The sequence below is a fragment of the Arvicola amphibius genome, chromosome 11 (genome assembly GCF_903992535.2).
Source record: "Arvicola amphibius chromosome 11, mArvAmp1.2, whole genome shotgun sequence".
NCBI lineage: Eukaryota > Metazoa > Chordata > Mammalia > Rodentia > Cricetidae > Arvicola > Arvicola amphibius.
The window spans coordinates 95136556-95164169 of record NC_052057.2 but is presented as its reverse complement, the minus strand read 5'-3'; the positions used below and the strand labels follow the sequence as shown (position 1 = coordinate 95164169).

Here is a 27614-nt window from a genome sequence, read left to right as displayed (position 1 = left end):
GCTGCAAGAAAAACAATTGACAGGATCAAAGTCTGGAAAGTGGGGGCGCGGGGCGGGGCGGGAGGGAGACACTATGAGAAGAGCCCCCAAAGCACTTTTTATTACGGCTTCGTGCCTACCAACATGAGAACTCTAAAATCTGACTCCGTCCCTAGAAAAGAGTGTCCTGCGTCTCGAGCATCTTAATAAACTCCGACTACGCCCCTTCAGTGATAAAACCCAGGGCCACTACTTAGCGGAACGTTTCAAACCCGCCTCCACAGACGAAAAAACTGGCTCCTCCCCTTCCGGGTGATACCCAAGCCACACCCCTAAAGTGCGAAGGTATCCCTGTGATGTAATTGTTAACGGTCCGTTTCCGGGGCGGAGCCAGGGAGGGCGGGGAGTTTAGGCTGTGCCGACCCCTGAGCCCCCCTTCAGGTGACTCCAGCCCCTGAAAAATCTTCATCCAGGGCCCTAAATGACCCAGCCCCCCTGCTGCTAGACCGCTCTCCTTGACGACTCCACGCCCCGGTCCCTAGATAACCGTCCTACTAACGCCTTAACTTCCAGTGACTTCCATATCATCAATCCCATCCTGTCCCGATGTGGCAATTGGCTTGCGGGGGGCCGCCTGCCTCAGGGTACCTGAGGACTATTCAGACTCATCCTGGGAATGATGGAGAAGGGGACTTGCGGCTGGGAATAAGTGTTCCTATCATGCTGCTCCCCAGGAACCGCTGGAGCCCGGGACATGTCGCGATTGAGGAGATACGAGGTGGCGCTGGAAGCGGAGGAGGAGTGAGTGGAGGCGGGTGGTGCGGAGGAGGGATATGAGGCCGGGGGTGGAGGGGGAAGGTGCGCGTCCCGGGGCGGGCAGAGCGGGCCCTAGAGGGGCGTGGGCTGCGGATGGCCAGCCCCTGGGGGCGGGGCTTCTCTGCGGGCTAGGTTCCAGGGGTGGGGTCTGTGGGTCAGCCCCGCCCCTCCGGGTCCGGCTCTGCCTTCTCTTTGCAGGATCTACTGGGGCTGCTTCTACTTTTTTCCTTGGCTGCGAATGTGGCGCAGGGAGCGGAGGTGAGGGGGCTGCGATCTCGCGGGGGCATGAACGAGTTTTAGTGTCGGAGGACGGATGTGGGGGAGTTCAGGAGCCCCTGCCCGGCCTCATGTCATTGTCGGGTCGCCCTACAGCTCGGCGCACCCCCGGGAGCAGAAGCTGGAGCCTCTGCGGGGCCTAATGAGCTGTTTGTCGAGCGGCCTGAGGCCTGCTCCCCAGCGCTCAGGTCGTGGTCTCCTCTGTCGCACCCCCACCAGCGCTGCACAGACAGCCGGTGCATTAAAGATTTAAAGTCACGCCCACTGCCTTCCTGACTTTACCGCCGCAGCCGCCATTGGTGCTGGGAATCCCACTTCACACCTGCTGTTTTCTTACCCACAGGGCGTCCCTCCCTGGTAGGATGCCCTTGCATGTCAAGGCCTCCGTTGCTCCTAAGGGCCCCTAATTATCGTCATCTTCTAATTACTATCAGTGACTGGCTCCCTGCCACACCCTCCCCCAAAGCACCCACACAGTAGGCCACATATTTCCCCCACTTATCAGTGTTCCCACAACTCCAGCTGTTACTGCCTTCCTCTAGCTGGAACTTAACCAAATGTCTGAAGAATCTTCCCTTCCTGAGAGTGAATCTAAAACATTTTAGCCAAAGTTACAGAATCAGCGAGAGGAAGGACCAGTTCCTAGAAGCTGCCTCTCACATTCTTCTCAAGAGAGTGACAAGGGTTAAGGGTCTAAGGCCTTTCCTACAGCTAAAATCCCAAACCGGCTCCCTCCAGTCTGATCCCTTTTTTTGTTTCTTTCTTTCTTTTTTTTTCATTACGACTGTGTGTGTGTGCCTGCCCACCACAGTGCATGTGCACGCAGAGATCAAAGGACAACTTGAGAGAGTCCATTCTCTTTCTACCATATGGGTCCCAGGGTTCAGACTCGGGTCCTCAGGCTTGTCACCATGGCCATCTTGCCAGCCCCTGAACCCTTCCCTAGAAGAGTCCTGCCACCCATTTTTATCCTGCCAACCCAAATCACTCTGGAACCAACTCTTGCAGTGGCAAGAGTCCCCATAGACACCCACTCCAGCACCAGAAAGGGGAGACAGCCTGGATTTTGGCTGAGCCCAAAGCTGACTTAGCCTGGCACAGCTCCTGCCATAACCATTTGTGCTGGAAAAGAAGGCTTGGCCTTTATATCTTTGGAGATGCCAAAGAAGAGATGGGTACACAGCCAGGAAAATGTTTCTCCTTTCCAAAGATCTCTAGATTGACAAGTCCAGAAGAGCTTACAAATAGCAGGCAACCAGCTAACAAAACAAATAAGACAGGATGATACAACCTGGGGGGTTTTTTTTGGGGGGGGAGGCTACACCCAAGCCATGGAACAAAGGTCTAGAAAAGGAGTAAGAGATACCCTGAAGCTTCGGGTACCAAAACTTCAGGATGAGTAGCCTCTAGGTTGTGGTTACTTCCAAATACCTAAAACTGTGCAAACCTTAGCCATCTCCTCACAGTGTTTGCATCAAAGACCCCTTCAAAGGCTTTGTCTAGCACTGGGCCTCATCCTTCCAGACAGCCAGAAGGCCTCTGAGACAGTGTCCAGAAGACAGGACGAGGCAAGACTTAGACTCTCAGCCTAGCTATAGCAGAACAAGCTGCTCAGAGATCATGGCAGTCTAAGAGCTCTATCTACAGAAGATGACTGGCCTCCAAGCAGAGAACACAACATGTAGATAAGGGGTGGATTCTTAGGGTTATGGCTCAGTTTGTATTTCAAATCCAGAACAGGACTTGAAAATTGAAGTCCCCAGATTAGGTGTCTGGGGCATTAACCCGACCAGTGTCCCCAGCCCCAGCAGATTATAGCTTTCCAGAAAGAGCTGCCTCAAGATGAGCGGGCCTTTTGCATGGAAGAGAAGAAAGGGAATAGTAGATTGGGGTGCTCAGAGTTTGGGGAAATGGGTATTTCTCAACCTGGGTTGGGAGGGGTATGTTCCTTCAAGCCCAGAGTGTAAAGAGGATGAAATTTGAATCAAAAGAGACCTAACTTAGCTCTTGAGTCTGATGTCTCCAACAAGCCAGAAACTAAGTCTGGAAACCCCCAGGCTCCCACTGACAAGCTGGCATCCGTGGAACAAGACCAAGCAGAAGCAAGAAGGTGAGATTTGGGGAAGGAGCTTTCTCATCTTCTGGGAGTTTTGTTTGTTTGTTGAGACAGGGTCTCATTATGTAGCCCAGACTGCCCTGGAACTCACTATGTAGACCAGGCTAGCCTCAAACTCAGAGAGTGACTTGCTTCTACCTCTCAAGTGCTGGAAATAAGACATGTGCCACGATATCCCTCCCCCTTTCACCTGTTTTAACATCAGCAGTCAGGCATCAGAGAGCTTTTCTTTCTCCTCATCCACCACCCTTTACCTCCTCTTCATGGCGAAAGTCTCCCCCCTTCGCCAAGAAGAGTCTGTTTTAGGGACCCAGTCCTATCAATTTCTCCTGATAAGTAGGCAGGCCAGGGCAGAGAGTAGGGAGGAGAGGATAAAGACAGGTTAGTGCTGGCCTGACTTCTGTTCCTACCCACTCATAAACTCTTCTGTCAGAATATGTAATACGATAGCACAAGGGGGATGGTGGTGGAAATGCAGATGTATTGCAGTGGGACTTTTGTGTATAACTGGAGCTGTATGATTTTGTCTATGATTATACAGTCATGGGTGTGACTTTATGAGGTTATGTGACCAACGTATGACTGATGAATGTGTGGCTACGCATATGATTGTAAATGCCTATTAATAGATGTCCCAGTGGATCGTGGCTGCCCTAAGCCGCTGTAACATCAGCCCCCTACATCATCCAGTACCTCTCTTCAGTGTTCTCTGTTCTGGGCTTAGGAGCCCGTGGGAAATGATGATGGTCCCAGAAAGGGCTGGGGACAATGACAGCAGGCCAAGAGCTATCACAAGATAGGCAAGATATTGCCACCTGTCTCTGACTCACCTAGTGCCCCAGGCAAAATGCAACTAAATAAAAGGTAGGGAGAGGAGGAGAAAGAAGCCAGGAGGCTGAGCGGCATGGAAGGGCTCTCGCCCACCAGCAGCCTCCTGTTGATATTGTTGCTTCTGAGCCCAGACCCTGGAACAGGTAAGTTCTCAGAGGGTATAGACAGATGAGTGGATGGACTAGAAGGGATGGGACCCAGAAAGTTCAGCTTTCATGGAGCACCTGTGGCTCCAGACCTTTCTGAAGACAGGACCCTGTTCTGCAGGCTTGCCACTGCCCTCCAGCTCCACCTGCTGTACTCAGCTCTATAGACAACCGCTCCCAAACAGGCTTCTGAGGAAGATCCTCCGTGTGGAACTGCAGGAGGCAGATGGGGACTGTCACCTTCAGGCTATTGTGTGAGCTCTGCTCCCAACCCTGGTACCTCTAACTGCCTCTCCCAATCCCAGCCCCAATGCTAGTTCTGGTATCTCAAGTTTTCATCTGTCTCTTGCCCCTAACCCCTGAACCCCACCTAAGCTCATCCCCCAAATCTGGGCATAGCTTTGGACTTTTCCCTTCCCAGGCTTCACCTGCCCCGGCGCACTGTTTGTGTTCATCCTCAGAACGGCAGCCTGGCTCGGTGGTTTGAGCGCCATGGGAAAAGTCTCCAGGGGACTCTATCCAACTTAAATCTGGAACTACAAATGAAAATGTACTCGAGCCCCCAGCAGCAAAACTAATAAAACAACATGAGACAACAATCCAAAAACTTCTTCAGTCTCTTTATTTCAACTCTTCACAGTCCCCACAAGGGCCAAGGCCAAGGTCTGCACACAGTCTCCGAGCATCTATATACACACATACAGAGAATGTCTGTTCCTTATCTCACGTATGCACAGTCACAGGTGGACACAGACATGCACATCTCTACGCACTCCTCGGGTGAACTTCCACCTCAAGGATGACATCAGAAGTCCAGGCAGCATTCAGCTGGCAGCAAGCTTGGAGTATAGAGTCTCAAAGAAAAGAGCTTCAGACTTCCAACTGAGACCTCCATCCATAGAGATCCACACTGCTCTGCCTCCTTTTCTACCTGTCCATTTAACCACCCCAGCTGGACAGGGTTACAGGTGGAATCAGCTGAAGTTCTCCTGGGTCCTCTGCAGGTTTGGAATGCCTAGAGGAGCAGGGAGCAAGTCAGACAGCAGGACTGGGTCCCCGGCGTGCGGGGAGGAGGGAAGTCGTACTCAGTGGGTGAGGTGTGTGCCAGACAAGCAAGTCTAATGACTTGGGTTCAATCCCTGGGACCCACGTAAAGATGGAAAAGAGAACTCCACAAGTTCTCTGACCTCCCAACATATGCCATGGCACATGTGTGCTTGCATACACATATCATACACACACATAATACACAGTAGTAATAAAATTTAATTTTTCAAGTCAGGGAGAGGAGCAAGCATTTATCCAAGACATGTAAGGGGGAGGGAGTGATACCCAGTTCTGAGACCTTGAAAATAAAGGGAGCTACCTGGAATTCCCAATACTCCAGGAGGGACGAGACCTATTTCTGAGACCAGGACTGAAAAATAAAAGGTCTACCCTTTCTCCTCTTGGCTAGATATAAAAATGAGGAGCCCAACTCCAGTGATCCCCAGTACCCATAAAATTACTAGGGCATCAGGTTCTTAAGCCAGACACTTGAGTGGGGGCACGCATTACTAAGTGTTACTCACCTGGAAGCCTGTCCACTGGAATCATTGGTGCCAAGAACCCAGGTTTTTGAGGTCCATCCTTCCCACCCCGTCTCAGCCTCAGCCTGAAGCATAAAAGGGCAGCTGTCTCCCCAGGACCATGTCTCTTGGAGGATTTATTAGTAAGGGGTGAGAAATGAGTAAAAATCATGAAGGAAAGGACAGTCAGAGGGGAGAAGTGGTTCCCAAATCAGACAGGTTCGGTAGGCAATCAGCAGGAGGCCCTTCCGGTGGGAATGGATGTGGTCTCTGGGCATCACAGCAGCGGGAGAGCGGGGTGGGGGGGGAGGGGAGGGTGCGGGGGGGGGGGGTCACAGCTAAGGAACCAGTGGCACTCACCAGAGCCCCAGTGCCAGGGCTCCAACAGCCAGGCCAAGGAAAGAAAAGATTCCCAAAGATGCTAACACAGCCACTTGCTCCAAGGGGTCTCTGTGATCTGAGGGAGAAGGCCATGTCACTGGGAGAGCAACTTTAGCCATGCTTGGTGACACCTCTCTTGGACTTTTATCCTCCACACACATTATCAATCAGCCCGAACTTACCGAGCGGTCTTGGGTCTGGCTGCAAGGATGGCCTTGGAGGGGTGGGACCGTCCTCCTGACCTACTGCCTCTTGCTGCTGTTTGTTCCCATCAGACATCTCATTCTTCAGGGGACCTGAAGGAAGGCGAAACCTGAGAAGCGTACCTAGAAGCTTCTGTCTCTGGAAGGCAGGGGCAGGACTAGGAACTAAATTTGAGGTGGGGGCCTAAGAAGCAGTTTCAGAGGGTATGGTCAGTTTCTGGGGATCCGGCTTGTAGACTTGCAGATATAGGGTCTAGAAGTGCAGCAGTAGGGACTCCGGGCTATAGTCAGGATAGGGCTGAAGGCCACCAAGGCTATAGCGTAGGACAGCAATAGCAGTGCCTGAAGGCCCCTAACAAGGGCATGTGTAAGCTGTCTAGCTGACAGCTGACTTGGGGGTAAGGGCTCTGCCCTTTTCTTTGTCTCTCACCAGTGCTAGGAGTACCCCAGGCCTCTGGGCTCCAGGCACTCCAGGTGCCAGCATCCAGAAAGTCCCTGGCACTGACTCGTACCGCATGGGGCAGCCCAGCCACGGCATCCGTTATCACCTCCTCCAAGCCAATTGGCTCGACCTGGAGGCAAAAATGGTTCCTCAGGATGTGGTTCAAGCTGTTAGTAGAGAGCCTGCCCAGTCCCAGCCAGAAAAAAAAGTACCCCTTTCTCACACTGCCCCCATCATCAGGTAGAGGGCCTAAGCCCCATGTTGGGTGGCTGGTGGGACAGATTCTATGTCTGGGGTTAGGAAAATGGAAGCCTGCAGTGGTCACTTAGGGGGACTATTGTATCAGTCTGTCTAAGTTCAAACCTTGTTAAGCTACTTGCTGAGTGGTTTGGGGATCTCTCTGTCTTGAATTCTTCATTTGTAAAATAGGGATGAATATATCTCACAGAGGTAACATATGTAAAATGTGTAGCAAGGTACCCTGCAGGCAGACAGCTCTGAATGCAGATTATAAACAAGTGGGGCTCCTCCCAGGACAGATGCCGACCACTCTGTGGGGAAATTCACTAGTTTCAGCTAGACATATGAGTGTTTATATGAGGAGTTCTCTGGGTAAGATACCCGCTTTCCTAGAAGTTATTATTATCTGGTGTGTATGTGTTTGTATGCACACGCGAGCAAACCCAGCATGCATGTGGTTGTCAGAGGACAAACTCAGGAGTAAGTCTTTTGCCGTCTACATTGTTTGAAACAGGTGCTGTTCTCAGCTGCATAGCCAGGCTGGCTGGCCCAGGAACTTCCTGAGATTCTGCTGGATTTGCCTCCCATCTTGCCATGGGAGCGCTCAGGCTACAGACTGCACGGCATCCCCTGGCTTCATGAGGGTTCTGAGATCCAAACTCAATGCTTGTACAGCAGTAGCTTCACACGCTCCTCCATTTTCCCAGCCCCATTTATGTCTTCACAGAGAGGCTTGCATTATTGTTAGTTACCCAGGACAGAAGTTTCTGTCCTGCCAGGGGCAACTCCAGACCCCGGCTCAACACCTGGGAACACTATATAGGGGGAAAACTGGGTCTTCTGAGACCTGCCCATGCTTGGAAGCTATACAGAATATTCAAGATCTCAAAACAAGACACAGAACCTGAAGAGCAAGATTGAGACACACTGCAGACCTCACCGTGGACCAGGCTGGATGCTGCACTGGACGATATTGTAGCCGGAACCTGAGCAGGAAGTGGGGTTGGCGGCGCCAGGAAGCAGGGTATGTCCAGCTTGCATGCAGGCGTCTTGGGTAACCAGGTACTGATTCCACCCGCAGTCCCTGGGGTGGATCGGGACGCACTAAGGGTAGGCAGACATGAAGTTCAAGGTGAGTTACCAGTATTCATCCTATCCCTCCCTCACCATTTCCCACAGTGTGTGCGGTGTGTGTGCTGTGTGTGTGTAAAGGCGTTTTAGTCAGACACTCCCAGGAGGTCGAGAAAATATGAAATTTGGTTACTCATCTAGCTTCAGGACCTATCTGTTATCCTTGTTATAAAATAAGCAGACATTTGATAAGTTTGAGTGATAAAGGATTCTTCTTTGCATCCCCAGAAGATTCATTGGTCCAAATTCCAACCTAGTTTTATGGCCATCTCTCCTCCTACACGCAGATCAAGAGAAAGAGACCAGCAAGCCTTTCCCCTGGGCAGGGAGAGCATGAGACTGGACTGCCTTCAGCATAGGGCCTAGAAGCAGGAGTTACTTAGGCAGCCAAGAAGACAGTAGCAACTAACTTGTAGATAGTGGTAGCAACCTCCAGAGCAGTGGTTCTCAGCCTTCCTAATGCTGTGATCCTTTAATACAGTTCCTCATGTGGGGGTGACCCCAACCATAAAATTATTTTCATTGCGCCGGGCAGTGGTGGCACACAACTTTAATCCCAGCATTCAGATCTTTGTGAGTTTAAGGCCAACATGGTTTACAGTGTGAGTTCCGGGCTAGCCAAAGCTACACAGAGAAGCCCTGTCTTGAGAAAACAAAAAAAAAGTTAAAAAGTTGTTTTTGTTGCTATTCCATAACTGTAAATTTGCAACTGTTATGAACCATGATTTAAATATCTGATATGCAAGGATGTCTGACATGTGATCACCCACTGGATCACAACCCACTGCTCTGGCGTGTGTGCCCATCCCTGTGACTACTTGATCTTTATGTACAAGAAGGAGAGGACCAGTTGGAAGTTGGGGCAGGGAGGGTGTAAGTCTGTTTGGAGTCTCTGTGATGGGAGTCTAGGGGTTGGGGTACTCACAGATGCTCTGTAATCTCACGTCCAGTAGGCATGAGCTGGCACCCAGTGGGTTCACCTCAGTCACATTGATCCGGTACTCACTCCAGAACTCTGCCCCATGGACCACACATCGGAAAGCCTCTAGAGGGTCCTGTGGGCATGGCCAAGGCCCTGTGGATGAACTTTCCCTAGGAGGGAGGATATGGTCTGGAGTTTTGCAAATAGGTCACAACTTAGAGTACCCAGTCTCTCTCTCTCTCTCTCTCTCTCTCTCTCTCTCTCTCTCTCTCTCTCTCTCTCTCTCTCTCTCTCTCTCTCTCTCTCTCATCCTACCTCTCATTCTCAGTTCCTGGTAGGATCTTCTTCCTAATGGAAAGGGTGCAATGTAAGGTCAGGAGGAAAAGAGAGCCCCCTGCCTTCTCTGAGAATTTGTCAGAACCTCCCTTGCCTGCCACACCCATATCGTGCCAGCATCCCAAGCTGCATAAGCACACATACTAGACACGCCCACACATACCTGTAGGAAGTAAGGTAGCGGGTGGGCAAACCGCTGACCTGGCCAGGACTCCAAGTACAGGAGAAGTTTTCATAGTCGACTGCTTGGCAGGAAACCTCGGGACGAGCTGGGGGAACTAGACACAGAGGGTACAGCTACAGACTGAGGCATCCCTAGCTCCTCCCTATCCCAGAGAGCTTCCTTGGGTCCCAGGTCCCCTTGGGAATCCAATGGCCCCTCACTGCCGCCTTCCCTAACTTACAGCCCAGCTTCAGGGTCACCATGCCCCCAAATACACCATCCACGGTCTGGCAGATGTAAGTGCCCTCGTCAGTGCTGTCCACGTGGGCCAAGAACAGTCTGTGTCCTAGTCCAGAGTCAGGTCCCTGAAGCAGCCTTAACTCCCCATCCCGAAACCAGGACACTGGCGTCCTGAAGGTGAGATGAAGTAATGACACAGAGAGACGAAGTCAGGCCATGCAACTGTCCTCGCAGACCCTCTAAGCACACTTGCAGTAAACCACACCCCCATGCCTGGTGCGGTGGTACATCCAATTATCTCAGGAAGCTGAAGCAGGAGACTCATGAGTTTGAGGCCAGTCTGGGCTACAGAGCAAGTTCCAGACCATTCCCAGGTACCAAAATAAATAGATAAAGTAATAAAGTAAACACAAAAAGAGATTAAACCCAAATCCAAATCCCCTTCACTTTATCAAGCCCCTTGTGGTCTAGCCTTGGCCTTCCTTTCCTTGGCTCCCTCACGCTTCCTTCCCCTCAGGCCACATTCTTTTCTTCGGTGCTTTGTTACTAAGGTCAGTCCCACCGCAGGGCATTTTCACAAGCTGATGCCTGGTCAGGAGTGTGCCTCCTCTAACCTGTGCGTGCCTGCTCCTTTCAGACCTTGCAAGATTCTTGAGTGCTTACTGTCTGTCCTCCCCACTAGGATGCAACCTCTTGAAGACGTGCATCTTGCTGTTATCTCACAGCCTGCAATAAACAGACCAGGCACTTAGCAGGAATGCAAACACTACTGGCTAGCTAACTAAGTGATGATTTTTGGTACTAGTATTAACCCCAAGGCCGTATGTGTGCCAGACAGGAGCTCTAACACCGAGCTACATCCCCCAACACTGGCTGAATTTTCTATTGAATAAGTACAGTTGGAGGGTGAGGACACAGAGGCCAGAACTATGGCAGAAGAAGCAAGTATCGGAGGAAACATGGGGTCTGGGCGGGGTCAAGGAAGGGCCATTCGTATGAGGTTAGCGGGTAGGTGAACACTTACCCCGCGTTCACTCCAGGACAGCACAGCATCACGGACCTGCCAAGCTGCCCATACTGGACCCCTGTGGAGGGCATTCCTAGGGTGAAGCACTTCTTTTAAACTCCCCTCCCATTTATGAGACTGGTAAGGGTAAGGAGCAGGTTGCTAAGCCCTGGGTGGGGTCATTATGTCAAAATATTAAGTTATACTTGCGAGCCAGAGATGGGACAAGACAGAGAAGGAACCCAGGCTGTCAGAAATGGTGTGTGGTGGGGAGGAAGGGGGGTTAAATTAGGCCACAGGAATGGGCCAGGGTGAAAATAGTAAGTCTCCTAAGGCGGTCACAGGGTGGCATTTTCTTACCTGGAGGACCCCAGGCTTGGGGGCAGGGGGAGGAGGAAGACACCAGGGCTGTAGCCACGGCCACCAGGACCCTGCTCAGCCCTGAGCAGCTGCTGCTCATCTGTGGAGAAAAAGGGGGCTTAGGAGTTTCCCCATCCATGAGCTGCATCGAGAGAAACGAAGCTATTGGAAATGACTGAGGATTCTAACCTGAAGTCCCCTTTCCCACCAAATGCCCAGTGCTGTATATATTTGTCCTTGTGTGTGTGTGTATGAGTATGCACACGGGAGCACACACACACAAACACAAAGTTCATCTCAGTTCTGGGCTTAGGGCCCAGAACAAAAGCCAGAGGCAACAGACTATGCCAGGACTACACACACACACACACACACACACACACACACACACACACACATCACCTTTGGCGCCTACCCCTGGCACTAAGAACTGGCACTGGCTCAGCCACTCCCATTAACCCGTGCAATCCAGCTGCTGGGAATTCTGGCATTCATCCCCCCCCCCACCCCCAAGCTGACCAAGGCTAATTACTGCCTCTGGCCAACACACAGCAAGTGAGATAAGACTTCATCCCTCTAAGATAAAGAGCTGACAAGATGGGTCCAAACGATTGCTCCCTATAATCTCGAAAGGAGGCCTAACTCTGCTCTGGCTGCCAAGCCTCTGGCCTGGGTCTGGCTTCTTACTCCAGTACTTGGGCCACTCCGATGGGCCTGGTTTGAAATATTGTTGGTCTCAGCCTGTGGGGCTGGATCGAGCTAGGGTGCCGGCTGGGGCTGCAGAGTTAAGCGGATCCAGATGCCCTGGCTGCTGCCAGAGGCTGAGAACGGGCCAGGAGCCAGCAGATGGAGATGGAGTCGGGGTGGCGGAGAAGTGAGGGGAGCTGGGAGCCTACAACAGCAGGCGCCTGGTGCGGGGGGGGGGGGCCACAGCACCAAGTAGGGATTAGAAGAACAGTGTTTAGGACCTAAGGCAATGGTGGTAGGGGTCAGTGTGCAAAAGTCTGCAGTGGGGGCAGCAGAAAGGCAAAGTCTGAGAAATGTCCATATAGAGGAGTGGGGTGCTGGGAGGAAGGACTCTGGGCTGGAGGTGAGCAGCAGACTGGAGGCAGTAACGAAGGGGTACCAGAAGACCCCCTCCAGAGTAGAATAGAATAAGGCCTCCACATATCTGTGTCACCCTGAATGTCTTATTGACCCACCCCCCAGGGTCCCCAGTCCCATTTACCCCGTGTAGCCACACCCTACCTCGATAATCACAGTGGCTGAGTGTCCATGGCCTCCAAGACTTCCTCCTACAGCCTCCAGCTCTGTCTCCTTTCCACTCAGTCCTGGGACCCCAGAACCATCCCCTCCTTCCCATTCCCTGCCCCGCCCCCTCTGGGCCTTGAGCTTAGCCACCCCTAGCCAGGCCCCCTCCTCCCACCCCTTCCTCTTCCCTCCTCTCTCATTCCCTCCCACCCCAGGACCTGGGAAGGGAAAAGGCCTCCCCCCTCAAGCTGGAGAAGGAAGCCAGAGACACAGCCAGGACCAAGGGAGAGAGGAGGGCAGGCTGCTTCTGCCTATATCCCTGTCGCTAGCAGATTAACTGTGTTTTCACAGAGCCACCCAAACCATATTTACTCAGGCACTCACTAGGTACAGTGAACTAACACACAGATATTCCCTTGAACACATGTGGACACAATTTAAAAAAATTAAAGCACACACACACACACTCATTCCTATTCTTTCCATTCTCCAGCGGATGTTTCCTAAGGGCACAGCTGGCTGTGTTTCCAGGGAAAAACAGGCCTCACACTGGAGAATATAAAGAAAGGCCAGAGTCCAGTTCCCCCCTTCCCTGGAAGTTCGGGCCATTTCTATTCTCCCCTTTCACCCGTTGGGCCTCAGCACCAGGAAATGCCTTTGATCCCTTGGTGCCAGATAAACAAGACTCACAGTTACCCTCAGACGCATAGTCTCGGATGCGATCACTCACAGCCACCCTGACACACTCAGACCCAGACACATTTACACATCTCAGTCTCCTAGTGGTCCCACTGACACAAAGACACACATGCTATGTGTGAGGGGGTGCAGGGCCTTCCCAGTGTTCCCTAAAAGCGCCTCCTCAGCACAAGGAGCTCACAAGAACTTTAGTGACAGATCAGCATCATGTCAAGGTTACAAGCCCTGAGTGGCCAGGAACAAGAGCAAACAGGGAAGCCAAGCAGAGGGACACCGAGAGACAACTTGGCGACACAGCTAGGAAAGCAGAAACATGGAGACACCTGGGAGGAAAGCTGTGAGGAGACACACAGAGAGCTCTCCGGAAAGATAATCGTGGGGACAGAGGAAGACATGGGAAGAAACGGAGTCAGGCATGAAACAGACACACCAGTAGACCAGGGGCCTAGGGACATAGCTCACTTGGGAGGGCTCGCCTCACATGCACAAAACCCTAGGTTTGATGCCCAGCACCATATAAAAACAGATGTGCCACACCTGTAATCCCAGCAATCCTGAGGCTTGGAGTACATGTGGCCCTGTCTCAAATAAGAGCAGTGGCCCAGTGACGCTAGACAAGCACTTTACCACTGAGCTGCATTCTCAGCCCCAGTCAAATCTCAGGCAGAGGAAGATGGAGAGCCATGTGCACTGGGGGTGGATCTGTCTATGTTGCAGGCCGGGTAGAAAAGTCAGTCTCCCGCAACAAATGAAGTTTCCCGGAATATAAGAACACAGCTTCACTCCCACACCGTCTAGCCGAGGACACAGGACACACTGCAGTCACAAGTCTCTTGCTCTTCCACTTCTGACGTCGCACGTTATCACACAGAAAACCCGCCATCCACTCTCACACTGGCAGACCCCACAGAGCTTCCCAAAACACATTCCCTGGTGTGGTCACAGACCCTTCTCACAAACGAACACGCACCAAAAATTACCCACTGACTGCTGTGCCTCAAGCAGAGTCAGCTACAATCACACTCTCAGACGCAGCCACATTCGCTGACAGACACACCAGATGACAGCAGTTACGGAGCCTCCACACACTGACATCGTCACACACAGACACTGCTTCGAACTCACACAGACACTCATAATCCATCAGCCACTCTCCGCCTTTCGGATCACACACCACCCTGCCCCGCCCCCTCTTGGCAGGACTTGCGAGTCAACACCCGGGTCCCAGCAGGCCTCACCTTCCGCGGCTACCGCCGCCAGCGCCCTCCACCCTCGCCCTCTGCCCCGGCCACTACTCCCTCCTGCGCTGGGCTCCCTCAAGTCTGGGCGGCTCCTCCAGGCGCCAATAGAACGAGAGAGGTGTACTGAGGGGGCTCTCGGCCCATTGGAGCCTCCAACTGCCAATCACTTCCACCTCCTCCGGACACTTCCTGTCCCGTCTGGAACTTGAGAGGAGAGTACCAGAGTAAGATTCCTAGGACAAAACCTGAAGCTGCATTCCTTATACCTCTCGTGAAGGCCTGTCCTCCCCGGGACTGCAGGCCTGAAGGTGCTCAGGCTCTTCCCCTCCCAGCCGTCCACGCAGCCTCAGGTCCCCTACTGAACCACTGGGCAGCTGACCGCATTTGTTGAAGGTGCCCCTGACTTCAGATAAGATAGGAAAACGGAGGGTTGGTTTAGTTCTCAAACTTTGTCAAGTATTGTACCTTTAGAACAGTCAGGTTCCATTCCATGCCAGCTAAGTCACAATCTCTGCTTGTTGCATTCAGACCCCAGTACTGTTTTTAGAACTCCTCAAGCGGTGCCCTAATACAGGCAAGGTTGGGGGAGGAGGGATTATGTATGCCCTAAGAAACCAGCTAACTACCCGGGGAGTGTCAAGAGAGATGCCTACTTTGATTTCCCAGACCCTCACAGTATTCCCAATCCCAGGCACCTCTCATCTCTCCAAGGTCTCAGGAGGAAGGGCCCTAGGTTAGAAGGCAGGAAGAGGAAGCCAGGGTTCTTCTAGGTCAGCCCGTCCGTCACTTGTCCAGGTTTTACGTGCGGACTTCTCATTCCTAAGACCCAGTTCCCATGGGAAACAAAGGAAGAAAGGCATTCTAGCCTCCCTGACGTCAGTCACTTACAACGCTCAACCTTGCTTTAGCATCTGGAGAACACCACGTGACATCTGGTGTCATAAACCGAAAAGCCTGTTGTTCCTCCACTATCACAAGAAGGAAAAGAACAAAAACCAGACCCAGAAAGGAGAGGGTAGCCTCTGGGGCTACCCCGGGTGTCCTCTCCTTGCCTGAGCAGCTGCTGTTTTATCAACACAGCTGAAGCCACATATACAGCACATAGAGGCTTGAGGAAGCCAAGAGCACCAAGCCACATGCACACTCCCAACCCGCCCCTTTAGCCCCTGTGGTCTGGAGCAGAGTCTAGCTCTGGCCACTCACAAAACCAGGGTTCTGGCCAGCAGCCCAGCGTCTGGCCTGACCTCTTCTGTTCACCCTCTCCCCACCAAGCTTTGAGGCCCTGGCTTGGTGAGCTGACAGTAATAAACTCGGTGATACAAAGGACAGTGGCCTTCCCGAAGATTCCGCAAAGCTAAGAGCACGGGATTTTAAAATAGTCTCCAAAATTAGAATGATGTTTATACCACAAGAGGATCAGATACAATAGTGAATACTCTTCAGAGATCGGAGTATAATTTTTCCTGCAAAACTAAGTGTTGAACACAGAGCCTCACACATAGCAGAGAAATACTCTATCACTGAGCTATTTCTCAAGACAGTCTCTCTAAGCTACCCAGGCTTGCCTTGAATTTGCAATCCTCCTGCCTCAGCCTCCTGGGTAGCTGGGATTACAGCCCTGCACCACTAGGCCCAGCTTGGCTCTGGTTTCAGAGATTAGGTCTTGCTAGGTAACCCATGCTGGCTTCAAACTCACAGTCCTACTTCAGTCTCTAAGGTGGTGGAATTACAGGTGTGCACCATCCCTCTGGCTTGGGAGGGAATTCTTGCATCAAATCTTTCTGGCCTACACTGTCAACATCTGTAGGCAGGAAAGAGTGTGTCTGGAGTCACACTTAGCCTTTCCCCTAGACTCCAGTATGTAAGGGTTCACACTCCTCTCGTGTCAGAAAACATGGTTGAAATCTGAGATGCAGTTTTATTGATGTCACAGCTGCCCAAACTCCAGTCCCAGTTCTCTTGGGCAGAAAGGCTCAAGGCCCTGCTGTCATCACAAGTCAAGCCGTGGCTGCTGTTTCCTTGTCTTTCTTTGCCAGGCAATAATGTACTTCAGGAAGCGCCCTTAATCGTTCTGCAGCCTAGAAGGGGGACAAGGAGAAAACACGGAGAGTAAGGGTCACCCAGAATGGTATAGGGTTCTGGTCCCCGGAATTGCTGAGGAGTGCTTAGGGTACTGGAAGACTGGTAACAAGGACAGCTGAAGTCACAGGGGATGGGGCTGAGCAGCCACCGAGTTCTTAGGAATACCTATTTTCTATGAGGACCCCCCAGAATCATGACTGTTGGGGTCCCTTGAGAAAATGAGGTGAAAGGGGCTATGAAGACCCAGGATGCTGAGCCCTGACCTGTTCAGGAGTTAGGTCCCGCTGAGCCTGGGCGAGCATTTCGTAGCCGACCATGAACTTCCGGACAGTTGCAGAGCGCAGCAGTGGGGGGTAGTAATGCGCGTGCAGCTGCCAGTGCTCACAGGTGGCTCCCGTCTTTAATCCTGTGGGAGCCCCTGGCAAGAGAAAGATGGAATGATCAGGAAGGCTCTTTCTCAAGTCTTCAGTCTGATCCCTCCCCTAAAGTAGGCCAGGTACCTAAATACTACAGTTCCCAGTATTTTCCACCAGGGAACTCAACCATTAGTACTCAGTGACAATTTCATCAAATTACTCCACCCTCAGTCCCAGCACCCCTGCTCTGGATATGTCTACCAAATGTTTTAATGCCTGGTAGGGATGCAGTTCCCTAAGCCAGGACCTAGAAACCCAGAAACAGTACTGGGGCTATCCCACCACCAAAAGCCTTACCATGCCAGCCCATTGAGTAGGGAAAAGACGTCTCAAATAGGTTGTCATACTTGGTCAAGAGCTTCTTCATGATGGAAGCTAGATCTGGAATCAGAGCCTGGTTTTCAACCTGGAAAAAGGTGCTGGACCCATTAGGGTCCGTCTGTTCAGCACCCAGTCCCAGGGTCCTACGTGTGATCCTTACCATCACGTTCAGCAGGGGTCAGCTCAGGCAGGCGCCGCACGTGCCGCCGGGGCAGCAGTAGAGTCTGAAAAGGCCACACCGCCCAGAAGGGGACCAGGACGAGCCAATGCTCACTGGAGAGGACCAAGCGTTCCTGGACACACAGAATGGAAATGGGGCGTACATGTAACAGGGGAAGGGGACGAGTATCAGGAAGGCAAAAGGGAAGGATCTGATTGTGCCTCTCCACTTTTGCCACCATCCTAGTCTACCTTCCTGTAGGTGACTGCAGGAAGTCCGTCCCCCTTCTGTGCACTCTGACAGGCAAAGGGCTAGAGACTCCTTGGGAACACAGGGCCTGGAGCTCCCCCACCTTCCTGAGGAGCTCTTGGTGGCCATATTCCAACAACAGAGGCTTTCCATGCTGGCTGTGAAAGCTCTGCTGGGATCGGTCTTCACGCTGGGCAATATCTGGCAGGAAACTGCTGGCCCAGACCTGTCAAGGGGCAAGAGCAAAGAGCAAAGGGTAAGCAAGACCGTTATCGCTAAGCCTCCACATTGCTAATGCATTCCTTTTGATCCGTCCCTTAATCTAGTCTGTCCACAATGTCAGCATGGAGACTTGGCCAAGAAAGCCATTACCAGCCCTGACATACTGACCTGGCAGTGGGGGTGGGGGTTAGAACAGCCCATCATGGCTCCTTTGTTTTCAAAGATCTATTGGGTATGAGTAGAGAGGGTTAATAGTCAAAGAGACATCAAGCCAAACCCCCTCCTGGCTACACCCTGTGGAAGCTGTAATGGTACTCCCCCAAACCAAAGTTCTACCTCCCCCTCACAGACCTGCACCCAAGGGTACTGGGCACCCAGTTCCTCTGTGACTGAGGCCCAGGCATCGATGACAGCTCGGATTTCAGGGACCGACATGAGTGGCAGTGTCACATCCGACCAGGGGTGGAAGCACATGACCTTACTACGTGGGGAGACAGGAAGACAGAGAGATAGGAGTGGTTAGTCCAAGTCCAGGTCTTAGTCTTTGACCCTGGGCTGGAGGTTGTAAATGGGGCAATCCATAGTTACCAAACTCCTCTGGCGGCCTCTGCGCGGAAAAGAGGATGGTCACTGGGTCCTGAGATAAAGGAGCATTACTCTCTGCAGCACAAGTTCCCCCAAGAGAACCAGTCTCCCTTGTCCCCAACACTGGTTAGATTGACGGTACCTGGATCCGGAGCGTTGGGCTGCAGAGCTGGGAAGTCATTGTCAAACAGGAAGGTGCCATCATAGAGTGGATTCACCTACTGACAAGAAGAGGCTAGAAATACTACCACCTGGTGGGCTTCAAGGCCTACACAAGCTGCTAGGAGGCGAGGAAGGCCCACTCTAGGGATCAAAATTGCTTGACGGGATAGGACCCAAAAAGAGGCGCACTGCTCCCTCTTGTGGGTGAAGGGCAGCAATAAGAGAGAACGATTTCCTCCTATCTCACTTGGTGGCTGCGCATTCGTGCTTACCTCCCCGTTGGCTCGTGTGGCCCCGGGACACAGCGGGTTGAGTGGGTCATGGCGAGGCACTGTCTCCAGAGGCTGGGGTTCCACTTGTCCTTGCCAGGGCCGCTTCATGCGATGGGCCGACACTAACACCCACTCGTCCTGGAGCGGATTGTAGCGAATATGCTGGTGTTCTGGGGACGGTCAGTCAAGATCAATCAGTAAAGCTCCCTGTCTCCCTCTTCTTCCCTGAATGGCTCTAAACGCCCTAGCGGACCCAAGCTCAGGGGCGCTCGCTGGGCGAAGTGTTTCTAAAGGCTGACGGAGGGGAGTTAAAGGGTTAAACCCTTGCAGTGCCACATGGCCGCAAGCCCTTCCTTCTCTCGGCCGGCCACCCGAGCTTCGGGTGGGAGTGCCGACCTTGACGCTGGGACTAGAACTTCCTACGGAAAAGGTAGGCTCGGCTACACGCCGCAGCGGGTCCAGGCCGCCCTGCAATTACCGCTCGCCCGGAAGGTCACTGCCATGGCGTCCGCCTCCGACGCCTGCTGGCGCTGCTCAGGATCAGCTCCGTTTTGCGACATCAGGCCACCCGAATTGACCTGAGTACAGACAGGGATGTCCGCTAGGCCAGGAGCACCCTTCGTTTGTTTTTTCTTGCCCCGCCCTCCCTAGATGATTGGCTAGCCGCCAACATGTGACGGGGTCTGCCTGCCACTTAGGGCGGGGCTCAGGACCGCCACACAGCTCGCCAGGTGGTATTAATGAGACCCCGTCCTCATCAGGTTGGAGCCGCTTCTCTAGGGAGCATCTGTGAAAAACTGGTTGCTGTGCCCATTCGTCTGGCCATGAATTCAGCAAATATTTACTGAGGGGGAAAGGAAATTTTCACACACGAATGTAATGACTTTTGGTCACCCGCTGAAACTTTCCTTCCCAGTAAGCCTCCCCTACTTTCATTTCTTTTTTTTTCTCTTATTTATTATTATTATTATTATTATTATTATTATTATTATTATTATTATTTTATTATTATCTTATTATTTTATTATTATTATTTGGTCTTTTGTGACCCACTGAAATTATTTAGGGTTGCTTGCCTGAGCACAGAGGAGGGTATTTATTGGAGCATGGACTACGTATCAGCTACGCCACTGAAGAACACTACTCCCGCCAGCAACCTTTAACTGCCAATAGCCCCTCAAAGGAGGGTGGAGCCTCACCAGTCCTTCCCCGTCCCCCACCCAGTATGAAATACTGATGGGCCAAATCTGGGATTTTGTGCAGGTAACCACAGCTGCGGTGAGTGTGATGGGCCAGTCATGTCAAGAAGATATGGCTTTTACTAAACATCTGCTTTTCACCACAGCCACTCAGCAGGTGACCCAGGTCATTGTGAGTCCAGGATGCTACTGTTCTTTGCCCAGGGACATCTCTATACTAGACACCTAGGTGTCTGACATATAGTTAAAATGTTTAGTAAAGCCGGGCTGTGGTGGCACAGGCCTTTAATCCTAGCACTCTGGAGGCAGAGGCAGAAGGATCTTTGTGAGTTCAAGGCCAGCCTGGTCTAGAGAGCAGGTTAGGGTAGAAGGGACTTCTTACTTACAGATGAAGCCTGGCCCTTCAGTATTGCCTGGAGGTGTGAGTACTTCATTGTAACGATGCTTCATCCTCGTCTGCAGTCTTGGTTTAAAAAAAAAAAAAAAAAGAGCTAAGTAATGGAGTGTGAAGTGTGGTGGTATACACGTCTAATCCCAGCCCTCTGGAGAAGAGACAATAAGCTTACATGTTCAAGTTCAGCCTACACAGTTCTACATAGCAAGACCCAATCTATAAATAAATAATGAAAGTGAAATATATATATACATATGCATATGCCAGGCACAGTGGTGTGTTTGCCGATAGTCTCAACTACTCTAGAAGCTGAGTCAGAAGATCATTTGAGCCCACGAGTTCTAGACCATCCTGGCCAATATAGTGAAGTGAGTCTCAAAAACAAACAAAAGCCCAGACAAGGTGGTACACACTGGCGTTTGGAAGGCAGAAGCAGGTGGATCTCTGTGAGTAGCCTGATCTACAAAGAGGGTGCTAGTCAGCTAAAAACTACTTAAAAGAGACCGTGTCTCAGACAATCAAATAAAGGGGGAAATAAATAAATATTAAAAATTCTAGGGATCCCTAGACAATCATGTAGCCTCCCTGTCTATCTGAAAAGTATCATATGTATTTTCTCTTTTTATGATTTGTTTATTTTACTTTATGTGTGTGAGTGTTTCGCTAGCATTTATGTCTGTGCATCCTGGAACTGAAGACAGATGTGTGCCACTGTATGGGTGCTGGGAATTGAACCCAGGTCCTCTTCAAGAACAACAAATGCCTTAACTACTGAGCCATCTCTCCAGGGCCCCCAGAGGTATTTTCTATACAAAGTTTGATTTTGTTTGAAGGGAGCTCTTTTTTTTTTTTTTTTTGAGTTGTTTTCATTTCTTGTGAGACAGGGTCTTACATCTCCCAGACTAGCCTTGAACTCTCTATGTGAAAGCATGAATTTGAACTCCTAATCTCCCTGCTTTCCACCTCCTGACTACTGGTATTCTAGGTATGTCTCACGATTCCATTTCTGCAGGCTATGCAGAGGTAGGCATCCTGGCAGCTGAGCTGCAAGCATTGGGACATTGGTGTTGACTTCTGCCCTGAACCCTCGGTCTGGAATCTGAAGAGGCCATTAGGTAGAGGGCAGAGGGCATGGACTGCAATATGAGTCTTACCAGGCCAGCGGCTGCTCAGAGTACATCAGAGGATGAGGACAGGAAGAGGGAACACGCTTTCTACCCCTTTAGCTGTCTCTCAGTGACTAGACTGTGGCATTGCATTTACTCGGGAAGAGCGATGCTTCAAGGTCACTCCCTACATCATGCCACCCTTCAGGAACATCTTCATGCCTCTTCTCTCTGTGTCTTCCAGACCCCTTTTGTGGGGGAAAAGGAGGATGGTCTAGATAGGGCCTGTCTGGTCCTCTCCCTCCCAGAACCCAAATATAGGATCTCTGCTGTGACATGAGGAGAAAGTGGCTGTCATTCTCATCCCCTTAGTTCCCTCCTGGAGTCACTCAAAGGCATAGGTTTTGGGGTTTTTTTTTTTTTTTTTTTTTACGGACCATGTTGGAGGAGGTTTCAGAAAAACCAGAGAGGTAAGTTGCAGGCTGATGGTCTCAGAAAATGTTTCGGCCTGGAATGAGGACAGATGCCTGCTACAGAAGGGCCCTCTGAGCTCTGGGTATTGTTTGGCAGGGAGGTGGGAGTTGTTACAGCAACTACAATTACTTACCCTAACTCACATAGAAAAAAGACATGTTACTATCTATAGTGCAGCTAGTACTCGAGGCTGAGAAGATGGAATTTATTTATCTATGAGAAACCTGGTGAAGGAATATGAAAAGGGAATTAACTAGAGGGGTCTCAGTGGTCTTTGAGGATGGTCCATTTAAGAATGACATAAAAGCCAGAGACTTCAAAACGTGTTTCCTCAGTCTTCCATTCTACACTAGATTTCTCAAAACCAAACAAAGGCACCATAATCCATCTCCCCAGCCTTTACTCTGAGCTGTACAATATTTTGCAGTGTGGACAAACCAAGGGGCAAGAGAGAACGATTTATTAGAATAACCTACAGGCTGTGGTCCAGCTCGTTCAACAATGGCTGTTTACCAATGGAAGGACCAAGAATCCAGTAAGTGTTCAGACCACAAAGCTGCATGTCTCATCTGGTCTTCAGTATACACTGAAATCAAAAGAAGTAGGCTCTAACGCCAGTGAAGGAATGGACTTGCCATCGAGAGTGACCAAGCAGAAAAGAGAGAGCAAGCTTCCTGCCTCCACGTCCTTTACAGGCTGCCAGTAGAAGGTGTGGTTCAGTTTAACAGTTATCTTCCTACCTCAAAGATCTGGACTAAAAGTAGGTCTTCCCTCTTCAACTGATCTAATTAACAACAACAACAACAACAACAATAATAATAATAATAATAATTCCTCACAGGTGTGTCCAATCATTTGGGTTTTAGTAAATTCCACATGTAGTCAAGTTGACAGACAAGAACAGACATCATGATAGGTGTTGTGTAACAGTTTCCTCCTGGGATTAAAACGTCCCATCCTGCAGGAAGCTCCGTAAGCAGGAAGGTAAACAATTCAAACCAGTTTCAGGAAGTCCCTGAAACCTACCAAATTCATTAGGCCTTGCCTTGCCATAGTAAGCAATAAAAGCTGGGAGTTTTTCTTAGCCAAAGTGAAGCTGAGCAGCTTCACTCTGAAGAGCAGACCAGTTTCCTGGAAAAAGCAGAAGCAGCTAAGCTGCCTGGAAGAGATTTGAATCGACTTGAGTTACTTGGAAACGACGGTCTCCAGCCTGCTAAACTATCTGCAGGCTGTGCAGTGCGCTTCCGATTCCCAGCTTTTTTGAGATGTCAACCCTGTTGGAGTGGGCTTTGGTGATGCAGCTGTCTTTTAGTCATTTTTGCTCCCATAAGTAACCCCAATAAAACTCACTGGTTCACCAAATTGGATTTTGGTGGGTTTTGTACTTTGATCTACTGTGGGTTCCCTGTGTTTTGCGCTTCCCCAGGAGACATTCTGTCACACAACAATAGGCCTTTTTTAACTGGCCAAAGGTGAAAATAAAAAAGAGGGGCGATAGAATTTCACAGTCTTTTAAGTTTTATGTGTATTGGTGTTTTACCTGCATGTATGTCAGTGCACCGTGTGTGTGCAGTTCCCACAGAGGCCAGCGTCGGTGCCACTGGAACTGGAGTTACACACAGCTGTGAGCCACCATGCACATGCTGGCCATCAAACAGGGTCCTCTGGAAGAGCAGCAGTGCTCTTAACCACTGAGTCATCTCTCCAGCCCCAAGAGTTCACATGCTTTCAGAAACTAGACCTGGAAATGTTATACGGTGTTTCTGCTCCCATTTTATTGTGCAGAATAAAATCACATGGCACATGGCTTTTCCAACTACAGTGGAGATTGTGGAATGTACTCTTGATTGCTCGAGAGCAAAAAGAAATGTCACTGCAGGGCTGGAGAGATGGCTCAGCGGTTAAGAGCACTGGCTGTTCTTCCAGAGGATCCAGGTTCAATTCCCAGCACCCACATGACAGCTAACAACTGTCTGTAACTCCAGTTTCTGGGGATCTGATACCTTCAGTGAAATGTTACTGCCGCATACTCCTACTGAAGAATCTGATGGCTATTCCCATGTGTTTCCTGAATCCCTCAGTTACATTTGACTACTGTGATCCTTCATTTCCTTACTTCTGTGTATAAGGCTAATTTCTTCTAGTTCTTTATGGTTTTGTTGCTTTATGTTGCTGTTCTTGTTGTCTCCTGTGACCTATGCTGACTCTGTAGCTCAGGGTGACCTTGAACTACATATCCTTGGGCCTTTCCAAGTTCTACGATTACAGATGTGTGCCACCACTCTCAGCCTTATGTTGTCTTTTTCTAACTGACACATATAATCCTAACTATGTGCCAGGCACTAACCACAACAAAAGTATGGGCTATGAAGCAGATACTTTGTATTCGTTTATTCTGTTACAGATAAAGCTGTCCATATATGCTCTTAAATACTGAGACATCTGGGCAGTGCCCAGAGTTAGTTTATTTGTTTAGTGAAACAAGATCTCTCTAGGTAACACTAACATAGCCGGGTCGGGTCTCTTACTTGGACCCTAGTCCAATTTTGCTCCCCTCCAAATGTAGCCCAATACTATTCTGTGGCAAAATTGAATCCCATAGCTCCCCAGTGGATAAATTTATTGCTTTACAAGGCCTTTCGCATTTTTGTGCTTCAGAACATAGAATGAACTAACTGTAGGCTCAGAGAAAACACTATGCTAAAGAAGCATGGTGGTACTCGCCTTTAATCCCAGCACGGGAAAGGCAGAGAGGCAGGAGGCTCCCGGTGAGTTAGAGGTCAGCCTGGTCTACACAGCGAGTTCCAGGCCAGCTAAGGCTACATTGTGAGTCTCTATCTACAAATATATCTACATACCCCTCCCTCTTTGACTCTTGGAATTATTCCCATCTGCTGCAAAAGCCCTTATCTCATAAACACTTTATGTGGCCTTTCCCAGTGGCACTATCTCCTCCCCGCTTCTGTGCTAGCAATCACGAGTCCTAGAAAGTTCTACTTCTGGGACCGCCAGCCCGGGTGGATCAGTCCATTCTGGGTCTCCCCGCACCTCTCCCCCACAGAGAGAGGTGCCAGGGGACCAGGACAGAAAACTCTATGGTTACAGCCAGGAGGCACAGTCCCGCCCCCTCACCTCTTGTTTGGACCGCGCCACCAAACCTATGCTCTCCCCGTTATAAAATGGTTCAATCCAGAGGGCGGTGCTAGGTGCCCCGGACGTTCCGATTGGCTCAGGCGAGCCGTACCATAGTGGCGGGGGCGACCGTGGGCACCGGTTTTTGAGTCTGTATGTGCTTAACCTGAGGCCGTAGCTCTCTTCTACGCTGGTGGTGCCAGGATGCCCGCCGGGATGCAGTGGGCCGTGGGCCGGCGGTGGGCATGGATCGCCCTATTTCTGGCTGTTGCCGCGGTGCTGACCCAGGCCGTTTGGCTATGGCTGGGTACGCAGAGCTTCGTCTTCCAGCGAGAAGAGATAGCGCAGCTTGCTCGACAGTACGCTGGTGAGGGCTGGTGAGGGCGGGGAGCCGGGTGGGCCGTCACGGAGCGACACGGAGCTGCGTTTCCCGAGGGCTCCTTCCCCGCCGAGCCCCGACCGGGGGCTGGTCTCACCCACGCCACTCCTCTCTGCATCAGGACTGGACCATGAGCTGGCCTTCTCCCGGCTGATCGTGGAGCTGCGGAGGCTGCACCCAGGCCACGTGCTGCCGGATGAGGAGCTGCAGTGGGTGTTTGTGAACGCGGGTGGCTGGATGGGCGCCATGTGTCTTTTGCACGCCTCGCTGTCTGAGTACGTGCTGCTCTTCGGCACCGCCCTGGGCTCCCGTGGCCATTCGGGTCAGTGCTGGCGGTGGGCCGGGTTGGGAGGTTGGGGCTCTTCGAGGGCCTATGCCCTCTATTCTGAGGTTTGGCTGGGCGGTGTGTTGACTGGGATACCCTGATGGGCGGTGTCTATTTTATTGTCACTCAGGGCGATACTGGGCTGAGATTTCTGACACCATCATCTCTGGCACCTTCCACCAGTGGAGAGAGGGCACCACGAAAAGTGAGGTCTTCTACCCAGGTAAGGAAGTTCTGTCCGAGGGGGCGCCCTCTAGGCTAGGGAAAGGCCGAGAATGCGAGGGAAGGGCGTCCGGTGAAGGCCTACCCAGTTATTTCCTTCTTTCCCTCCGGTAAGCCACAGGTGTTTGGTTAGGATAGCCCTGAGGAGGAACCCCGTCGCTTTCATTTCTTAAAGCGAAACAAAACGAGGCAGTTTCCCCTCCTAGGGGGCTGATTTTACACAGCCATTATTCCAGCAATTGTTTGGGAGATACTCAAATCGTTTCCCCCATCCTTATTTTTAACATAGTGATACGTTGGGATTTTTGTATTTTTGTTGTTTTTCAAATGTTTATTTACTTTTATGCGTGTGGGTGTTTAGCCTTCTTGTGTGTCTGTTCACCTCTTCATTCAGTGCCCGGTGCTTTCAAAGGCCAGAAGAGGGCGTCTGATCCCTGAGACTGGAGTTACAAAGTGTTGTGACCCAGCATGTGGGTGCTGGGTCCTCTGGATGAGCAGCCAAGTGCCCTTAACACTGAGCCATCTCTCCAACTCCTGTTTTTTTAAACGGACTTCCGCATCCATTTAAAAGAAAAGAAAAGGCTTGGACTTGCCGGTGTAAGGCTAATCATTAAACTTTGTGATCAAACAGCTGCGTTTCTCAGAAAAGCCTGGCAAGCCTCGTAGCCCCGCCCCCTGTCAATTTAGCCCAGCTCAGGGGTTAACAATATTTCTGCTTTATATGAATGAGACTTGGGAATGCGGATGCCCATGGCTTCTATATATTAGCCTGTAGCTGGGTGGGGTAGCCCTCCATAGTCTTCCCCAAGAGAGGACATTAAGGAGTGGGCGTTTTTTTTGGTCTCTCTCCCCGCTCTGATTAGACAGCCAGGCCAATGGTTTTTTTTTTTGTTTTTTCCTTTCTTGAAACTGTCTTTTCATTCCTCACCTCTACACACATAGGCCATGGAAAGGGCAGGGCAGGGCTGGGCTCCTCATGAGGATACTTCCTGTCTGTCCCCCAGGAGAGACAGTTGTGCACGGACCTGGAGAGGCCACAGCTGTGGAGTGGGGACCAAACACCTGGATGGTGGAGTACGGCCGAGGTGTCATCCCATCCACATTGGCGTTTGCACTGGCTGACACTGTCTTCAGCACCCAGGACTTCCTCACCCTCTTCTATACCCTTCGCTCCTATGCTCGGGGCCTCCGGCTTGAGCTCACCACCTACCTCTTTGGCCCAGATCCCTGACCAGCGAGGGCTGAGGAAGACCTGTGGATGGGCAGGAGCGGGCAGGACCACACTCATCTACTTGCTGGAACTCATGTGCACAGACAGCAGCATATACCATGCATATTAAGTTCCTGCTGTACGAGGAAAAGGACATGCATAGTTATACATCCAGATACAGCTCTTTGGGAGCAAATGAGACGCATAGAGATGCTAAGATTTGAATGTACTGTAAGGTCATGCACTCCCTTCCATCCAGAGAGGGTCCCTACATATATACCAAGGGGGCCAGTCATGTCTGAACACCTATCACAAGCTTGACTCGCTGACTCAGGCTTTTCCAGAGCTTCCTGCTGG

General features: G+C 51.1%; 4 protein-coding genes and 1 long non-coding RNA gene across 26 annotated transcripts; 3 read left to right on the top strand and 2 right to left on the bottom strand.

The window, feature by feature from the left end:
• Window positions 1-368: 368 nt before the first annotated feature.
• LOC119826712 (C-C motif chemokine 27-like) lies at window positions 369-4770 on the top strand. 9 transcript variants are annotated; one of them, XM_038348178.1, is made up of 6 exons: window positions 369-420; window positions 714-780; window positions 994-1053; window positions 3129-3181; window positions 4286-4418; window positions 4586-4770. In XM_038348178.1, the coding sequence occupies exons 2-6, from the start codon at window positions 734-736 to the stop codon at window positions 4740-4742; spliced, it is 450 nt and encodes a 149-aa protein (XP_038204106.1). In that variant the 5' UTR covers window positions 369-420; window positions 714-733; the 3' UTR covers window positions 4743-4770. The 9 variants fall into 9 exon arrangements, with proteins under 9 accessions (XP_038204106.1, XP_038204104.1, XP_038204108.1 ...); XM_038348176.1 differs by having other exon boundaries at window positions 3102-3181; XM_038348177.1 differs by lacking the exon at window positions 369-420 and adding an exon at window positions 436-623 and having other exon boundaries at window positions 3102-3181.
• On the bottom strand, window positions 4764-16092 carry Il11ra (interleukin 11 receptor subunit alpha). 12 transcript variants are annotated; one of them, XM_038348159.2, is made up of 13 exons: window positions 14345-16092; window positions 11157-11256; window positions 10815-10890; window positions 9792-9961; window positions 9551-9665; window positions 9367-9399; window positions 9055-9221; window positions 7939-8102; window positions 6747-6888; window positions 6296-6409; window positions 6093-6189; window positions 5736-5818; window positions 4764-5179 (listed from the first exon to the last, which is right to left on the bottom strand). In XM_038348159.2, exons 2-13 carry the CDS (start codon window positions 11254-11256, stop codon window positions 5139-5141), a joined length of 1302 nt encoding a protein of 433 aa, XP_038204087.1. In that variant the 5' UTR covers window positions 14345-16092; the 3' UTR covers window positions 4764-5138. The 12 variants fall into 12 exon arrangements, with proteins under 12 accessions (XP_038204087.1, XP_038204093.1, XP_038204085.1 ...); XM_038348165.2 differs by having other exon boundaries at window positions 10815-10875; XM_038348157.1 differs by lacking the exon at window positions 14345-16092 and adding an exon at window positions 14164-14333 and having other exon boundaries at window positions 10815-10875.
• A 153-nt stretch (window positions 16093-16245) lies between these two features.
• Galt (galactose-1-phosphate uridylyltransferase) lies at window positions 16246-19502 on the bottom strand. Of its 2 annotated transcripts, XM_038348170.2 has the most exons (11): window positions 19295-19502; window positions 18817-18986; window positions 18525-18600; window positions 18386-18434; window positions 18149-18278; window positions 17966-18022; window positions 17679-17801; window positions 17327-17459; window positions 17143-17226; window positions 16693-16847; window positions 16246-16425 (listed from the first exon to the last, which is right to left on the bottom strand). In XM_038348170.2, exons 1-11 carry the CDS (start codon window positions 19374-19376, stop codon window positions 16345-16347), a joined length of 1140 nt encoding a protein of 379 aa, XP_038204098.1. In that variant the 5' UTR covers window positions 19377-19502; the 3' UTR covers window positions 16246-16344. The 2 variants fall into 2 exon arrangements, with proteins under 2 accessions (XP_038204098.1, XP_038204099.1); XM_038348171.1 differs by lacking the exon at window positions 19295-19502 and having other exon boundaries at window positions 18525-18603; window positions 18817-18957.
• On the top strand, window positions 19480-23541 carry LOC119826714. Of its 2 annotated transcripts, XR_005287469.1 has the most exons (3): window positions 19480-19731; window positions 19883-20079; window positions 22417-23541. It is a non-coding gene; the product is annotated as an uncharacterized LOC119826714 (long non-coding RNA). The 2 variants fall into 2 exon arrangements; XR_005287468.1 differs by lacking the exon at window positions 22417-23541 and having other exon boundaries at window positions 19883-20505.
• Window positions 23542-25253: 1712 nt separating this feature from the next.
• Window positions 25254-27435, top strand: Sigmar1 (sigma non-opioid intracellular receptor 1). The gene is made up of 4 exons (XM_038348172.2): window positions 25254-25488; window positions 25622-25822; window positions 25956-26048; window positions 27052-27435. Exons 1-4 carry the CDS (start codon window positions 25326-25328, stop codon window positions 27276-27278), a joined length of 684 nt encoding a protein of 227 aa, XP_038204100.1. The 5' UTR covers window positions 25254-25325; the 3' UTR covers window positions 27279-27435.
• The last annotated feature ends 179 nt before the right edge of the window (window positions 27436-27614 follow it).

Excerpts from the sequence above, each read along its gene's own strand:
- Il11ra (XM_038348157.1), bottom strand. The coding sequence starts at position 14,250 with ATGGATTATGAGTGTCTGTGTGAGTTCGAAGCAGTGTCTGTGTGTGAC. Across the intron at positions 10,876-11,156 it reads CCAAGCCTGGGGTCCTCCAG|GGGTCCAGTATGGGCAGCTT; the intron begins GTAAGAAAATGC and ends TGCCCTCCACAG. Across the intron at positions 6,190-6,295 it reads GCCAGACCCAAGACCGCTCG|ATCACAGAGACCCCTTGGAG; the intron begins GTAAGTTCGGGC and ends CTTCTCCCTCAG.
- Galt (XM_038348170.2), bottom strand. The coding sequence starts at position 19,376 with ATGTCGCAAAACGGAGCTGATCCTGAGCAGCGCCAGCAGGCGTCGGAG. Across the intron at positions 18,601-18,816 it reads CCACACGAGCCAACGGGGAG|GTGAATCCACTCTATGATGG; the intron begins GTAAGCACGAAT and ends TCTTGTCAGTAG. Across the intron at positions 16,426-16,692 it reads GGGACCTAACTCCTGAACAG|GCTGCAGAACGATTAAGGGC; the intron begins GTCAGGGCTCAG and ends TCCCCCTTCTAG.
- Sigmar1 (XM_038348172.2), top strand. The coding sequence starts at position 25,326 with ATGCCCGCCGGGATGCAGTGGGCCGTGGGCCGGCGGTGGGCATGGATC. Across the intron at positions 25,489-25,621 it reads GCTTGCTCGACAGTACGCTG|GACTGGACCATGAGCTGGCC; the intron begins GTGAGGGCTGGT and ends TCTCTGCATCAG. Across the intron at positions 26,049-27,051 it reads AAGTGAGGTCTTCTACCCAG|GAGAGACAGTTGTGCACGGA; the intron begins GTAAGGAAGTTC and ends TCTGTCCCCCAG.
- LOC119826712 (XM_038348173.1), top strand. The coding sequence starts at position 586 with ATGTGGCAATTGGCTTGCGGGGGGCCGCCTGCCTCAGGGTACCTGAGG. Across the intron at positions 781-993 it reads GCGCTGGAAGCGGAGGAGGA|GATCTACTGGGGCTGCTTCT; the intron begins GTGAGTGGAGGC and ends TTCTCTTTGCAG. Across the intron at positions 4,419-4,585 it reads TGTCACCTTCAGGCTATTGT|GCTTCACCTGCCCCGGCGCA; the intron begins GTGAGCTCTGCT and ends TTCCCTTCCCAG.